The sequence below is a fragment of the Pundamilia nyererei genome, unplaced genomic scaffold (genome assembly GCF_000239375.1).
Source record: "Pundamilia nyererei isolate P.nyererei 1_Seehausen unplaced genomic scaffold, PunNye1.0 scaffold00036, whole genome shotgun sequence".
Taxonomy (NCBI): domain Eukaryota; kingdom Metazoa; phylum Chordata; class Actinopteri; order Cichliformes; family Cichlidae; genus Pundamilia; species Pundamilia nyererei.
Genome location: NW_005187437.1, coordinates 217,687 through 230,582, shown reverse-complemented (window position 1 = coordinate 230,582; position 12,896 = coordinate 217,687). Strand labels below are relative to the sequence as shown.

At 45.2% G+C, this 12,896-nt stretch overlaps 2 protein-coding genes across 3 annotated transcripts in view; both read left to right on the top strand.

The window, feature by feature from the left end:
• strap (serine/threonine kinase receptor associated protein) overlaps positions 1–728 on the top strand; it is a 10,215-nt gene extending 9,487 nt beyond the window's left edge. For both annotated transcript variants that reach the window (XM_013910127.1, XM_013910128.1), the window contains one exon: positions 56–728. In XM_013910127.1, the coding sequence (XP_013765581.1) occupies positions 56–117 (62 nt within the window). In that variant the 3' untranslated portion in view covers positions 118–728. The remainder of the gene's footprint in view (positions 1–55) is intronic.
• A 59-nt stretch (positions 729–787) lies between these two features.
• On the top strand, positions 788–11,381 carry tmpoa (thymopoietin a). Its single transcript, XM_005730189.1, has 6 exons — positions 788–1,709; positions 5,313–5,430; positions 5,755–5,880; positions 7,523–7,650; positions 9,977–10,077; positions 10,473–11,381. Exons 1-6 carry the CDS (start codon positions 1,470–1,472, stop codon positions 10,825–10,827), a joined length of 1,068 nt encoding a protein of 355 aa, XP_005730246.1. The 5' UTR covers positions 788–1,469; the 3' UTR covers positions 10,828–11,381.
• Positions 11,382–12,896: the final 1,515 nt, after the last annotated feature.

Below are 12,896 nucleotides of genomic sequence, written 5' to 3'. Positions count from 1 at the left end.
ACACACGATGATATTACACTGTCATGTATCACATTGTTCTTCACTTCCTTCTCAGAGGACCTGGGGAGTGAGAACCCTGAGCAGCTGTACACCTCCACCCCTGAGATCAAAGCCTGAGGAGAGGGCGTCGCCTTCTGGAGCCTCAACGAGATCCACGAAAGGAGCCAAGTCCAGAGCATTTTCATCCATCAGAACTGATGTGGACACTAAGACTGGCCTGTCTGTCACAGCATCAGTCCACTCACCTGCACACCGACAGTCCATGGACAGCATGGGCTGCAGAGTGAAGCAGTAGAGCTGTGAGTGTGAGCTCGTTGCTGCCTGCTTTCTCTCTGATCAGCCCACTTCTGTCTGTCTTCTAACTTCTATTAATGTAGAGCCGCCAACCCCAAACTGCACGACGTCGTCATCATCATCGGTTTTGGTTTCAGTGTTGAGGTGTTTGATGAGCTGGACCAAGGCTTGTTTTCTGTTCATGGTTACAGGAATAAATGAGTTAGTGCTCAAGTTCTGAGGCTTTCATTTCTTAAAGAAGCATTGCTTTGAGTATTTTACAGTGTTCTGCTTGAGTATCTAAAGTTGTTCTAAAGTGTCCAAATCAAAGCTAATATTGTTTTGTGACAAAGGAGAGGAGATTATTTCTTGTTTGGTTTCTGTCTTCATTTGTGCACAGTGATGAAATAAACGGAGCATTACACTTTTATTTGAAAGTAATGCACAAAGAAAAAGGGACTTTGAGCTTTTATTTCTTGACCATCGCGCCTGCCAAATGTGCAGGCTTACTGTAAATACACACTCCAGATGCTGAAAAGAACATAACCATAACTTTTGCTGGTGAGGAAGGTCTGGGAGTTTCTCTGCTAACTACACTTTTTGTATTGAGTAAACAATAGTTCATCAGTTTCAGAGAATTAAATCTATAAAATAATGTAGCACTGGCTGACTTCTGCAACAGAGCTGATCATCAGGTGTGAACTAGGAAGCACAAAAATATCCATAACTGTGACATCTGAGCAAATTTTCAGTGACAGAACCCAAAAGGATCTTCGTGTCTAACATGATCACATTACATCTAATGGTGTTCCTGTATCCAGTTCCTCAGTGAGCAGTCTGTGAATGAAGAGCTGGATTTCACTGGGCATGAGTTCTGCGCAGTGACTGAGCCTCTGGCTCTGATCAGTCCCAGCTTGTAGCGGAAGGAGGTGGGCTTTACCAACTGCCACTTCCGGTCAGGACCGTGCAGCATTCCTCATTTCTTCCCACTTTAATTCCTTCCTTTACCCGAGAGGAGGAGGGAGCGAGAGGATAAACAGCAGCTCATATCCACGTGCTTCTTTGAAGCACACACACACTACTCTGCCAGTTCGGTCCAGTGGGCGGCGCTGGTTTCCCGATCCGCCATCACCGGCTCCGCTGTTTTCTGCTAGCTGTTACTTGCTGACCCGTTGCCCGGTCGTCTTCTCGCCGACATGCCGGAGTACCTGGGCGACCCCTCTGTGCTCACCAAGGAGAAGCTAAAGAGCGAGCTGCTGGCCAACAACGTGGAGCTCCCGAGCGGCAACCCCACGAAGGACGTGTACGTGCAGCTGTATCTTACGAAGCTGGCCGGCCAAAGCACACGCCCCGCGGCTGCAGCTGCGGACTCGTTCTCCAGCGACGAGGAGCTGCCTCCGCCTGCGCTGCCTGACACCAGCCGCTCCTCCGGTAGAGTAAGTGCTCTCCCACTCCCGTCTCATTTGCACACTTCCACACCCACCAGGATTACTCAGCCACCAAAATCCACGTTCTGAACTCGTCGTCTGTTAACTACTGTAAATGTTCGCAGCATAGTTTCGGATGTTCAGAACACATCCATCGGACACGGCTCACATTGAAACGTGCGCTCTCTCCTCACAGACATAACTGGAAACGTCATTCCGATTGAAAGTATAAGGCAGTCTCGTGAATGAATCGCAGAGCAAATCCAGATCACTTCCCACAAACCAGTCTCACAGGTCTCACCTCCCCACAGAGTTTCCTTCTTTGCTTCAGTTCCAGCCCCATCCTTACTAATCCCCCAGCAGCAGCAGCTGGGGACTCTCCATCGTGACGCAGAAGAAAGTTTTAGCGCAGATACAGAAAAGATGTAGACAGAGACACAGACACAGGTCTGTGAATGAAGGTTTCTGCCGACTACATTGAACTGGAACGAGAGCCTTTTGATAGTTTTCAGCTCTGCATCAGCGCGTTCATGTGCACAGCGGTTACTCGTTTTTGTGGGTGGGATAAAGAGTTTGAGGTTAGAGGCCATGCACTCAGTCAGGAAGAGATTTGTTCTGATGCTGAGGAGGAAATAGGACAAACTGGCAGGTGTTCGAACTGATGTCTGTTCAGGTCTGACAGAGCAAAGTGTCTGAAAACAGGAGTGACACTACTATTTTGCATTTTATTATAGACCAGGAGGCGGTGTTGAAGTCTGCAGGGTATCCTTCCTGAAGCAGCCCTCCTGCTTTGTCCCTTGGGGAGGCTGGCACTCCAGCCTGTTTTTTAGCGGGTTTCTCATGAAATAGCTGGATTTGGCTGTGACGCAGATTGATGATCAGTTCAGGTTGTAACAGAAACAGTGCATCTTACACGTTTCCACTTTTAAAGTGAGTGGGATGTGTGCCCACTTTAAAGCTACAGGCAGTACTAGATGATACTAGTATGTAGTTTAGTTATAAAAAGTACACATTTCCATGTTGTCCAAAGGCCTGATGTTTCAATAAGAGTATAATAATTGCAGAGGTGATGTGTGAGAGTGAATGAATAGTGGCATTGTAAAGCGCTTTGGGTGCCTTGAAAAGCGCTATATAAATCCAATCCATTATTATAACTGAGCCACCATGTGCTGTGGCTCTTGCAGTGAGTGTTTAGTGCGGTTTCATGGTTTAGGTGGTGGAGCAGACAGATGTTTTCCTGCAGCTGCTTACATTATCATTGTGAACATTGAGGAAATGCTTTTGCTAGGAAGAACTCATGCTCAGACTCAGCATAGTTGGTGTCTTGGCACTAGAGTGTTGATGCCGTTTATCTTGTGAAAGCTGCTGCTCACATACCTGAGGGATTACAGGCTGCAAAGGGAGGTGCCCAAAAATGAATTCCTGACATTTTTCAGTGACTGACATGAAAGAGGATACTCGCTGTGACTCTTCGAGTCTGCAAAGCTTCATGTTTTCAGATTAGATGTTGGTCTGAATGAGATTTGGATGGATTGTTGTAAAGTGTGAGGAATGTGTGAGCGTCTGTCCAGGACTCTGTGAAGAGTCTGAGAGTCCACAGTGAGTTTGTTCCACAGAGCTGTGAGCTCTTTAGTTCAGTTATGGCTGTAAAGGCCAGGGTGTGGTCTGCAGAGGCACTTTTCTCCTCCTCCTCCTCCTCCTCCTCCTACTCTTGCAGTCTTTGGAGCTGCTGCTGTGATTGTGAAACAGCTGGGTTCACATCCAGCTGTTTCACAATTGTCATTGTTTCTAATACAGAGTTTCACTTCAGCTCTTTGTATGTTAGAGCTTTGCTCTCGTTCTGCAGACAGACAGCAGTTCGTGGAGTACAGTGGACAGCGAATGTGGTCGCTCTGCTTGACCGTAAATTCTACTTCAGTAACCAGGAGTCACATTTTTATAGCTGTGCATTCAACACACACATGTACGCTCCTTTGGAGCCATGTAGCGCCTAACTTGTCACAGGTGCTTAACCCAGAGCTAAGAAGAAAGCTGAGGGTTCCTGTCCACCAACAAGCTATCGACAGCTGTCCTGTTGAGTCTTCAGAAGTATGATGTCGCTGCTGCATTCAGCAACATATTTACTGTACGCTTATTTGATTTGCTCCAAGGCAGAGCTGCCTTTAGTTTTGTTAATTAGGAGACACAGCAGCATGCCACTATGCTGGCCTCACAAGTAATTTCCTGTCAGCTGCTAAGTAAAACTTCAGACTATGATGAAGCGCCTCCAGTATCTTCAGACGGTCCCATTCTCCTCCCTAAATATTTCCCCTGTGGCAGCTTCCTTTCAGGAAATTAAAGAACGTGTTTGTGTACATGAGTAAGTTTTCACATCTGCTCAACGGTGGTTTAGGAATGAAGTATTCATAAAATAACGAATCTTCCTGCATACTACTCCTGGATTTTTGAAAAAGGCTTTGCTTATGTGCAGTGACAGCAGTGTTATCCAGAACGTTACAGGTGGTAACCACCTTTCTGCTCTGGAAAATTTCTGCAGTTTGACTTCTGTCGTTCACATGAGTTCCCATGTTATGAGCAGAGTCCTTCTGCTACACTATTCCGGGGGGGAGAGGGCTTTTCACCCATCCTGTGCAGTCTTCCAAGATCCTGACTACACATCACCTGAACCAGATGACATAATTGTCTCAAAATGTTGGGCCAGAATAGAGAAGGAGCGATAGTGGGGTTCAGCACGAGGGAGAGAACTGCAAAAAAAAGAAAGAAATCCAGCACTAAAAGCACAGGCAGTGACTGCAGCGATATGTTTCCTTGTTTCTAACACAGAGTTTCACTTCAGCACTGTCAGGTTTAGAACTTCACTTACCAACAACACAAGCAGAGTGGCCCACAGACTGTACACTGCCTCCATCTGACCACAGAGCTGTCTGCAGGCAGAGAGGAGGTGCTACCTTTGACCATAAAATCAGCTTCAGGGAGAGAAAGAAGCATATATAACAATAGATGTACAAAGATATTTTAAGTGACCAACAACAGATTGGTTGGATTAGGGATCATGTTGGTACAGTAACACAGAGTCATAAAGGTACCTGCAAAACGGGTAACTTCTTTATTGTATGTATAACCCCTTTGTAAATCCTGTTCACTGAAGTCTGTTAACCAATACGAATACATAACAACACATGGAAACATCGGAATTGTCAATGGTTAGTGTTAATGTTTATGGTAATAATTTAATATTTGAGTGTTGTTGAATCAGCAGCTTTACTGACCTCTGACAGTCCTAAAGTTTAACATGATGCACGCTAACTATTCCAGCTGTAGGTGTGTGTGTCTGTGTGAGCCTGGCACTGCAACTGAGTATATAATTCAGTATTCATTTTTAATGTTGCTTAACGTCTAAGTATTTTTTTTTTAAATTTATTTATTTATTTTTGATGGCTCGGTGAACTTAGCAGTGTGTGTGCTGGTTCTTTGAAAATGAAACTGTGTTAGGTGACTCTTGTCAGTCATTACTTTGTGATTATTTGCCTTCAGGCTAAAAAAAAAATCTATTGCTGGCTCCGTTCTGGCTCTGATCGTTTGTTTTGTGTGCTGCCCTGCTGTTTTCCACAGAAAGCCACCAGGAAAACAGACAAGGTTCGACCGACTGAGCTTGATGTGACTGCGCTGAGTGACAAGAGCCTGAGGGATGAACTGCTCGAGCGTGGACTAGACGTGGGGCCAATTGTGGGTGAGTGTAATCCTGCTCACCATTGCAGACAGCGTAGTGGGCACAGAGACTGCACTCACTGCGCATTTGTAAAATGACAGATGCAGACAGTCCCAGGGGAAAATTGGTTGCAAAGAGGGTGTTGCACCAAAAATGTTGTTGCTTTGGTCGTCAGCAAGGTTGCTGAGATTGCTTATAGTTTGCTTGACTGTCTGCAAACAGCATTTATTCTATGAGCTGTAGTGAAACTTGAAAAAATTAGGAAGGGGACAGATACTTTTCCCATTACTGGATTAACCAGGTTGGTTTCACTGCTACAACATCACCCTTGTCTTGTCCTCCCAGCCTCCACCCGGAAGCTGTATGAGAAGAAGCTACAAAAGTTGCTGGATGAAGGGCCTCCACAGCCTCCGCCACCACAGCTGATGCTCGTAGGCTCAGAGTCTGACCTCTACAGTGACAGGGAGGACGGTAGGAAGGACCCACGGTGCAGCTCATTCAGCGCTGCTGCACTTTAATGAGTGCTTGGATTTGAAATGTTCCCTCATCACCTATATGAGAAATGTGATATCGTGTGTTGATGAAGGGGATGTTGTGTGTAGAACAGATGTCAAACGTATGTCCTGATACAGTTGTATCCGGCCTGCAAGATAATTTCATATGTCATTTATTGATGGCCTGTTAGTACGTGGGGGCTGAAACCATGGAGACAGAGGTGGGGGCTTTATTTTGAGGGGCACAATCATATCACAATCAAATACAGACTGGGATCATACCATTACGTGAAAGGAGGAGGGGGGGGGGCAGACGTTCCAAGACAGCAGGTGCAATTTAGTTTTATTTATATAGCACCAAATCACAACAGTTACCTCAAGGGGGCTTTATGTTATGTAACACATGATCTGCTGAGGCATGTATTCAGACATCTTTCTGTAGCATGGGGTCAGTGCAGCTCCAGCTCCTGACCTTTGTCTGCCACTATCTTGGAGGTTTTGAGGAAAAGGTTGCAGTGCTGGAGGTCCTCTCTCCTTTAAGACGGTGCTCTATCACATCGACCAGAGCCAGCTCATCACACGGGAGAAAATTCACTACTGTATTTCTACATATCCACATAGCCATATTAAAGGAGCTCCAAATTGCCTGCAAATTCCAGACTCTGGAGCTTCCCAAGACTCCAAAGATAAAGAAAAAAATTTGTTGTCAATTTGTTAATTCAATTCAGTTTTATTTCAGTTTTAACCACAACAACAGTTACCTCAAGGCTGCAGCATTGCAAGGTAAAGAGACTTCAGTAATACAGAGAAAATGAGAGCAATCATATGACCCACTGTGAGCACGCGCTTTGGCGAGAATGAAAAGACCACACCGCCTTTTAACAGGAAGAACTCTCCAGCAGAACCAGGCTCAGGGAGGAGCAGCAATCTTCTGCGTCCAGTTGGGGTTAGGGGAGGAAGACAGGACAAAGAGACGCTGTATAAGAGAGCCAGAGGCTAATAATAACTAATGATTCATCGTAGAAAGGTGTATGAACAGATAATGAAAAATGTGACTGAAGAAGAAACACTCAGTGCATCATGGGAATCCCCCAGCAGCCTAGACCTAGGGTCACCTGATCCAGCTCTAACTATATGATTTATAGCATATAGTTACTACCTGAACTATATGCCCTAACAATGGGCGCAGAGCCATTGCAGGGGGGAGGGGGTAAAGAATTCTTGGACACTGCTAGCATAATGGACAGGTTTTTGACAATGTAACAAAATCTAACCAGTTAATGTAAAAAACAGTTAACCTGGAACACCAGGGCTGAGCGCTCGGTACACTCTGTCAGCTGTTAGCAGAGCTAGCAACATCTCTACCACCAGTTCAAAGCAATCAGATTATCTAGGATTGACCTGTCTTGTTAACCCCGCCCCCTGACTTTGATGGGTGAGGCTGACCAATAAAATTAATTCATGAACACAGCAGCAGGGCCAGGAGTGCCAAAATGAATTAAAGAGATACATCATTAAATAATGAATTAAATGTGTCAATAATTAATAAAAATTGGAAATAAATAAATAAGGTATTAAATGTTTTAAATAGTGTTTTGTGTGACTGTCCGTTTTGCCAGAGGTGATTGCAGCTGGTGGTCCAGAGGCTGTGGAGGAACCAGAACCAGCTCCTGTGGTTGAGAGAACAGTGAGGAGCAGAGAGAAGACGGTCATGTCCACTCGCAGCCACAGCAGCCAGCACGCTGCGGTAAGACGGGTGTTCACCGCACTTACAGAGAACAGACCTGTCACTCTTTCCGCTCAATGTCCGTCACTGGCAGCAGAACAAAGGGATGTCTGGTGCTCTGTGTCAGTGCCTGGCTGCTGTGTTAGTAGAGCTACGTGTCGCTTACTCACCGGGACCCCCTGTGATGGCTTCCACTCATCTGTGACCACATCTGTGAATTCCACTGCTGGTCACTCTTTAAAGCTGCAACTCTGTTTGTGTCACGCCTAGAAACGGGCTAAGCGGTGAGGGGAGTCCCAAAGAGGCTCTTAGGTGTCCGTTACTTGATAGCATCCAACGGTAATCTGCTCTTACCCATGTTTACTTTGTATGCCGTCAATGCACTGTAGCGGAAAGTGCGTTCAGAGAGGTTCTCATGTTTTTAATGGGTCTGTTCTTCTTGACTGTTAGGCTTCTAGCCGAGAGCAAGGCCACGGGTATTGTGTGTCGAGTTCGGGGGGACCACATCATGCGTCCTTTAATAGGCCTGTAATGAACCAGGCTCAGTATCTCTTGCTCTGTGCTACATATGAGAAACTGCTGAAAATTTACCTGCTAAATTCTCATAGAGCTCTTATTCATGTATGAAAAGACTTACGTGAATATGAAATGAAATTTGTACTTTTCTGGTGCAGTATAAGTGTGGAAGTGACCCACAAGTCTTTGCTTCAGGAACAGGACTCCCTGCTCCTCTATCAGTGAAAGTGGAATGGTTCCAATGACCGGACTTTTTGGATTTTGTGACAAGGCGATCAAAGCTGTATGTGGCAGCAAGAAGCAGATCATTGTGACGTATCATGCAGATGTAGTAAGTGTAATATAGTGGGACCCCTGCAGCTGCCTTTAATCACAGTTTCCTCTGACACGGCATGGTATCTTCTTCATCCTCGAAGCTCGAGTGCACTCACTCAGTGTGAGACTGCTTCAGTGGATCAGCTTGCTTCTAGTCACACTCAAACCACATGATGTGGATTAAACACCTGCTTTTCTCCACAGTGCCTGTGATATCTATCTGTTTGTGTCCTTGTTTACTGGAGCCACCTGAAGCAGTCCACTTTTAGCCCACTCTGTCTGTACAGTCAAAGCTGCTTAAAGAGCAACATGGCCAAACTCATTTGAAGAAATAACAGCAGTGTGAAGTTATGTAATGTGAGTGCTGTGATCTGATACTGTGCTGCTGGTTGTAGCAACAGAACCCCCTGCTGCTCAGGCACTGCACATGCACCTGCTGAGGTGTTTTTCCATTTCATTTCTACCAGTGTTGCCATGATTTCAGTAAGTACAGTTGTGAATATTGTGGAGGTTCTCTCATTGCTCTGTAATCAGATTAAGTGAAGTTAATGAATATAGCGTGGTCTTCAGTATGCAGTTCACTTCATTTACTTCCTCCTGCTGAAATAATAAAACCACCATCTCCTTTTCTTCATTTAAAAAAATTCAAGACAAACTTCAAGTCAATCTGGTTTATGCTGCTACCAGATAATCTGAATTTCAAAGGGTTCCACTGACAAATTAACGGGACTTCATTAAGAACACAGAAGCCTTTACGAGAAAGACTGAGGTCCTTTACTTTCTGTCAGATGAAGGCCAGCAGCAGGCTGAGGGTGGCAGATGTTGTGAAAAATCATTTGAGTATCTAAACCAAACTGACTTTCTGAGATTTATTTAAAAGAAAGTTAAAACCTTTGCAAAGGCATGAACGGGGTTTATAAAGGTCAATTAATAACAGCTCCTTTATACCCATCGTGTGGATACAATGTTGTCTGTTCAGCTGTAGGCCTGGGACTCTCCAGCAGCCTCTTTGATGAGAACTTAAACTTCTTCACAGACCTAAAGAGGTGACGTTGTCTTCTTTCTCAAGCCCTCTGAAATGAACCGGCTTGAAGTGGGAGACACGGAAAGTGTTGTGGATCGTCACATTTCTGGATAACTCAAGACAGTTGAGAGATTAAGAATTGATTTAACCACAAAAGGACGAATAAAGCAAGGCTCAGTTTATCTGGGAAGACGAGCACACTCGCTGGCCTGTTTTGGACTTGGGACCAGAGTCCCGTGGTACTCAGCCAGATGTTTGTTTTACTGAAAGGTCCCGAGTAAGGCAATGCGGGTGGTGCTCCGTATGCGACAGCAGCATCAGATAGGGTGTTGCTTTTTCCTTCGTTGGCACAAAATGAGGCGATCGATGTCCAAGGGAGGCATTGAGGGGGGAGAAGTGAGTGGCAGAGGAGGACACGATGGGCTGTGCATCTACACTGTCCAACAGTGTGTTCATTTCCCAGCTTAACCTTGATTTCTCTTGTCTGTGTAGGTGGAGAAAATCGCAGCCAGTGATCAAACCCTAAAAGTAGACGAGAAAGACGTTCTGAAGGAGCTCTTTCTTAATGACCGGAGCGGTCCAACCGGAATCACGTAAGTGCAGTCGGCTGTTCTTTTCTTACCGGAAATGAAGTTTGATGTGTTTAGTCAGCAGTAAAATAAATATTCAGAGATCTTCTAAAGTCGGCACCACAGAAAGCAGGACATGAACCCCAGAGCGAAAGTAAAAGATATTAAAATTACTACTTTAACAAGTGTGAAGGGGCCAAATACTAGTCCATGGCATTGTAAGTGGAGCAGAAGTCTCTACAGTGTCTTTTAACTTGGCATGGCCAGGGTCAGTAAGTGCTGTCATAACAAGGATTTTTTTTTACAGCAGTTACTGGATTGACCGAGACTCAGAACAGTGGAAAGTCCAGTACATTATCTGCTCTACATGACGAGCTGAGGTCTCTGTGAATATTAAATCTTAAATGTTTCTCTTGTAGTGCCACCTGTCGCCGGCCCATCCGAGGAGCAGCAGGGCGCCCTGTGACATCCAGTGACCTGTGGAGTGATGACAGCCTGTTCTCTCCAAAAGCCACCAAGACCAGCATCTCCTCCTACACTCAGAGCTACTCAGTAAACAGAGTATCCAGCCTGCCACCCAAAACCACCTCCTCCAGCCTCCCGCCTGCAGGGCAGACCCAAGCAGCACAGCGCAGCATGTCTCTGTGGATAAAGCTCTTCCTGTTGGCCATCGTGGCCACTTTCCTCTTCCTCGTTTACCAGGCCATGGAGACCACCTCCATAAACCCATTTCAGACCTCAGACATGGAGGTGGCTGCTGGTAGCACAACATAGAGAGCACAGCTGGAGACTGAGAGGTGAAGAAGACTTAGTCTGCTTTAACTCGTTCATGTTTCATTAATGTTTAAGTGTGTTAAGTGTTCTTTACATTTTGCTGTGATCGCAGATTTTGTACTATTCTACTTTTTTGCCCTCATTTCTGAATAAGCTTTTATAGAGAAGAGAAATACATTTCAATGACTCTCATTGTGAAAGCACCCAGCAGCCCTGTCTGCGGTTCATCCTTAAGCTAGGACCTCAGGTGATGACGAAGCCAGTCACTAATCAACACACACAGGAGCTTTCAAAGACACAGGAGCCTCGTCGTTTTGTTTTTAGTCGTACTTGCATGGTGTGAATGTGTGTGTGATTGTAACTTTTCAAAATATGCCTTAGTATCTCTGTTCTTAACAGTCTTTAAGAGTCTGAAGCTGCTATTCTGGTTTGTACCTTGGACCATCTTTGTTATTGAGACACGGAGGCTTCTTGTTATAGTTCAAATGCTTTTTAAAGCCTGCCCCACTATTTTCCTAATCTTCTCTTGTAATAAAATTTTATACCCAAATACATTTTCTCAAACAATGTATTACATTTTCTCTTAAGTTTAATGAAATTCTGATCAATACTGCAGAACAGGGGTGTCGAACTCGCGGCCCGGGGGGCCACTTGCGGCCCACGCCACTCCTACTTCTGGCCCGTATACTCACATGAAGAACTATAATGCTAATGAAGTGACTTTTTTTGTTAGGCAGGATTTGTGTGCAATGTTACAATGATTTAATATGAAGGCAATATGAGCAGAGAGTACAGACATGCTGAGGCTGTGTAGTTCAGTGAGAGAGTCAAAAACTAATGTGTACACTTATGTCTGCACTTTTATTTTGTTAAATACAAACAAATGATAGCAGAAGTGCTGCCACGTGTCCGGCCAGAAAGAGAGGACCAATGTGTTTATTTGGCAGTTCAATGAAAGGCTTCAGTTATTCAGTAACTACTGACAATTATTGCACTGTCAGCAGTTACTGGAAGGTCAGGAGAAAACCAGTCTTACTCCTTAACACTTACAGTGCCTTCCACTATAACTATGCAGTCTAATGGCTGAATTATGCTTCAGTGGGAAATCTATAGTGTACCTAACATACATAACTGGAAACTCTTTTTAACCGCTGTAATGTTAAGAGGCGTTTCTGGTCATGACAGACTGTCTAATAACCCTGGCCTTGGTATCTGTTGTGCTGGTCACACAGTGGATATTTTCAGGAATTTGAACCAGAGATGACGATAACTGAACAGAGAATGGGGAAATGAATACAGACTGAATTTAAACCAGGGAGAGAACTCAAAGTTGCATAACTAAACTAACCGTCAAAATAAAGCAGGACTGAAAGAAGGACCAGGAAAAAGCTCACACCCAGAAAAGGGTGTAGAGCCTGCTTCAGGTCAGTGATGAGTTACTACCCCAGGTGGAGGAGTTCAAAGATCTATGGGTCTTGTTTGTGATTGAGTGAAGAGTGAAACGGGAGATCGACAAACTGATCATTGTAGCATCCTCCAGAGCAGGGGTCTGGAAGTCCAGTCCTTGAGGGCCGGTGTCCTGAAACTTTTCCATGTGTCCCTGTTGCAACACACCTGAATAAAATGAGTAGGTCGTACCAGGAGGAGGCTCAGTGGCACACCCAGGACATGCTGGAGATAACTCTCGGCTGGCTTGGAAAAGACTCGGTGCCCCCCAGAAATATAAACTGCCCTGAGGCAATTGGTGTTGTGAAATGCGTGAGTGATCCTGGCCGTGCAGTCATTACTATTTAGGTTGGCGTAACCTCTCTGGAGCATGTAGATGAATGTATCATCCACTTCCAGATTTGGTTGATCTGGGAACTGCCCAGGTGAGCCAGGGCCAGTCTTTCCGTGACCCATGTGGACATGGGCTGTGAATGAAGAAACTGTTCAGCTCATTTCCTATCTCCGGGCTGCCCACCGGTTGTCACTTTAAACCCAGTGATTTTCTTCATTCCACTCCACACATCCCCTGTGGTGTTCTGCTGAAGCTTGAACTCCAGCTTCCTCCTGAAGGACTTCTTGTA

Bases quoted from the DNA above. Each gene is read 5' to 3' on its own strand.
- tmpoa (XM_005730189.1), top strand. From the start codon at position 1,470: ATGCCGGAGTACCTGGGCGACCCCTCTGTGCTCACCAAGGAGAAGCTA. The intron at 1,710-5,312 runs GTAAGTGCTCTC...TGTTTTCCACAG, and splicing joins CCAGCCGCTCCTCCGGTAGA to AAAGCCACCAGGAAAACAGA. The intron at 5,881-7,522 runs GTAGGAAGGACC...CCGTTTTGCCAG, and splicing joins CTACAGTGACAGGGAGGACG to AGGTGATTGCAGCTGGTGGT.